This window comes from Ranitomeya variabilis, chromosome 4 (assembly GCF_051348905.1).
Source record: "Ranitomeya variabilis isolate aRanVar5 chromosome 4, aRanVar5.hap1, whole genome shotgun sequence".
NCBI classification, from domain to species: Eukaryota; Metazoa; Chordata; class Amphibia; order Anura; family Dendrobatidae; genus Ranitomeya; species Ranitomeya variabilis.
Window position 1 is genome coordinate 440715779 of NC_135235.1, and position 3386 is coordinate 440719164.

The 3386-nt window shown below is 42.1% G+C and overlaps 1 protein-coding gene across 1 annotated transcript; it reads left to right on the plus strand.

Annotated features, from left to right (window-relative positions):
- Positions 1–1103: 1103 nt before the first annotated feature.
- On the plus strand, positions 1104–2300 carry LOC143767909 (uncharacterized). Its single transcript, XM_077256429.1, has 4 exons — positions 1104–1148; positions 1228–1302; positions 1615–1810; positions 1965–2300. Exons 1-4 carry the CDS (start codon positions 1104–1106, stop codon positions 2129–2131), a joined length of 483 nt encoding a protein of 160 aa, XP_077112544.1. The 3' UTR covers positions 2132–2300.
- The last annotated feature ends 1086 nt before the right edge of the window (positions 2301–3386 follow it).

A 3386-nucleotide genomic window follows, 5' to 3' on the forward strand; every position in this document is an offset into this window, starting at 1 on the left:
ATATTTTTTTATTCTGTGTTTTATTTCTTGATTTTGATTTAAAATTTGTGCAATGTTTGGTGTGTACTATTGTACGGTTATGGCACTGTGGGTTGTTATTGCAAAATTGTGTTTTTTAATCTGGTTATGATGTACTTCTGGCGTTATATGCTGGCGTTTATTGGCTTCGGCCTTGCTTGGTTTTGGGTTGTTCTGGTGTCATGCGCTTGTTCAATGTCTTTAATTTTGCAGATTTTTATGTTAAATTTCTGGTGCATGTCTTTTTATGGTTTCTATTGTTGGGGGTAACCGTATGGCATTTTCTTGGCTCATGTCATGCTGTGTTTTATTATGCTGTTGGCATTTTTTTTTCTTTCCTTGAGTGTCTTTTCTTGCTGTTGGGGGGGCTACATTTATGATGTTTCATTTGTATTGTATTGTTCTGTGCTGCTATGCCTTTCTATTTTCAATTGTATTTTCCCTTTTGTTGTTTTTTGGTTTTATCTATGATGTTTTTACGTCGTTTTCCGTATGGCTTCCGTATGTATCTCCTTTCTTGAATGTTTCCATTGCCAAGTGTGTAGTATGGCCTTTATTTTTTTTTTGTTTTTTAGTTGGGGCCCTTTTTTTAAAATTTCTTTTGTTTTCTTTTCTATTTGACTATGGGTTATCTTTTGGGTTGCTGTATATTGTAACAGCGGTTGTCCCGTAATGTTTATTGCTTATTATCTAGAATTGTATTTATCGCCTTTTTCTGATGTATTTCGGTGGATGACACCAGATGGTGTTGTTTTGGATCATGTTTTGTTGTAATTGAAAATTATGGCGTTCATTAGTTTGCTATTTCATTGTGCCTTTTTTTTTAATGGAAGGTTTTTTTTGTAAGTTTGTATCTTTAAAAATTTGGACATAGGTGTCTATTTTGGCTTAATTTTGTTTGGGTCTATTCTTGTATTGTTTTCTTTTGCAATGTATGGCGTTGTGGTGTCGTTTTTTGAGTTTGCATTGTCCTATCAGTCAACAGTCAATTGTGTTTGTTTTAATGTTTTGGGCCTATTTAATTGTATGTGGCATTGGATGTGATTTTTTTGCTCATTTTTTTATTGCAGAACAAACTTGCAAGAATGCCAAGTTCTTCAGCATCTGGGCAATCGGCGCGGGGGAGTGCGGTGAGTAATTATGTCCAGTTGCTTACTATTCGCTGCCATTTGTAGCATTGACAATAATTTTTGTATACAATTTTTCCAGGCTTCTTCAAGTGAGGGAGAAGGCACACAGCGGGAGCAGAGAGATCGGGGCCAAGATGTGGCGTCAGGCCGGCGAGTGAGTATTTTTTTTGTTTTTTTTGGAGTAGCATCCTGCTGTGAGGAACATTACATTTGAGGAGCATCCTGGTTTCACTAGGGAGGTTTACTAAGCTTAATTACATTATAGATTTTCAGGGAAGCAAGTATTGGGGGAAGGTAAAATAAAGTTGAACTGCCTGCACACAAACATTCCAAAATACAGGTGTAGAAAACATCAATATACATACATCAAATGGCAAAGGATAGGGCAAAGGTACCTATCATGCCAGGTGCTGGTGGTTGTTAATATTTGCATATTTGTAACCTATTTGTTTTCTAATTTTTCTAGGTTTCACAACGGGCCCAAGGAGACAGTATAGATGTGGACCTCCTGATCTCCAGCATCCAGGAGCGTGGCCCGTTGTGGGACAGCCGTGACCCTCGGCACATGGACCAGGTGGTGTCGAGGCGTTTGTGGGCAGAGGTGGCAAAGTCGCTGTGGGATGGCTTTGACAGTGCCTCAGCGAAGGACAAAGGCAACTTTAGTGAGTATTGCAGAGTCGCTGCTATGACCCATCTTGCCAGGATAAACACAACCGTGTGTGATGCGATCAACGCCTAAACTTTGCATCGCACACGGTTGTTTTATCCTTTTAAAATGCTAAATATGTAACCATTTTTTTGTCTTTACATTCACAGTGAAAAAGTTGAGGACCAGATGGCGATCCATGAAGGACCGTTTCAATAAGGGGATCCGTGCTGCGGAGGAGCAAGCTCGGAGTGGTGCTGCTGCGTCCAAGTCGGTGCCCTATAAATATAACAGGGCACTCGAGTTCTTAAGACCGGTTCTTGGCCGCCGACAGTAAGTATTTTGTCAACATACCATATTGCACATCCACATTGTACATTGCCCAGACACATAGCATATTGCCCAGCCACATAGTACATTGCACAGGCACGTACATTGTGCATCCACATCGTATATTGCCAGGCCACTATAACGCAGCCACATAGTACACGTTATAGCCACGTATCCACATACCGTATATACTCGAGTATAAGCCTAGGGTGGAAAATGCAGCAGCTACCGGTGAATTTCAAAAATAAAAATAGATGCTCCATACCGTTCATTATTGCCCCATAGCTGTGCCATATAGTGCTCTGCACCATTCATTATTGCCCCATAGCTGTGCCATATAGTGCTCTGCACCATTATTGCCCCATAGCTGTGCCATATAGTGCTCTGCACCATTATTGCCCCATAGCTGTGCCATATAGTGCTCTGCACCCTTATTGCCCCATAGCTGTGCCATATAGTGCTCTGCACCATTATTGCCCCATAGCTGTGCCATATAGTGCTCTGCACCATTATTGCCCCATAGCTGTGCCATATAGTGCTCTGCACCCTTATTGCCCCATAGCTGTGCCATATAGTGCTCTGCACCATTATTGCCCCATAGCTGTGTCATATAGTGCTCTGCACCATTATTGCCCCATAGCTGTGCCATATAGTGCTCTGCACCATTATTGCCCCATAGCTGTGCCATATAGTGCTCTGCACCCTTATTGCCCCATAGCTGTGCCATATAGTGCTCTGCACCATTATTGCCCCATAGCTGTGCCATATAGTGCTCTGCACCATTATTGCCCCATATGTCATGGTTCTCAATGGCAAGAGACCGTAGTAAAGCATACAAAAGGACTAGCTCTTGGAAGATGGGAACTCGAGCTGACTGTGAGCTAAACCTACCGCACAACTAACAGTGGCCGGGTAGCGTGCCTACGTTTTATTCCTAGACGCCCAGCGCCAGCCGGAGGACTGACTGACCCTAGCAGAGGAAAATACAGACCTGGCTTACCTCTAGAGAAATTTTCCCCAAAAGGCAGACAGTAGCCCCCACATATATTGTCGGTGATTTTAGAGGAAATTGACATACGAAGTATGAAGATAGGTTTAGCAAATTGAGGTCCGCTTACTAGATAGTAGGAAGACAGAAAAGGGAACTTCACAGTCAGCTGAAAACCCTTTCAAAACACCATCCTGAAATTACTTTAAGACTCTAATATCAACTCATGACACCAGAGTGGCAATTTCAGCTCACAAGAGCTTCCAGCCTCAGA

Bases quoted from the DNA above. Each gene is read 5' to 3' on its own strand.
- LOC143767909 (XM_077256429.1), top strand. From the start codon at position 1,104: ATGCCAAGTTCTTCAGCATCTGGGCAATCGGCGCGGGGGAGTGCG. The intron at 1,149-1,227 runs GTGAGTAATTAT...CAATTTTTCCAG, and splicing joins AATCGGCGCGGGGGAGTGCG to GCTTCTTCAAGTGAGGGAGA. The intron at 1,303-1,614 runs GTGAGTATTTTT...TAATTTTTCTAG, and splicing joins ATGTGGCGTCAGGCCGGCGA to GTTTCACAACGGGCCCAAGG.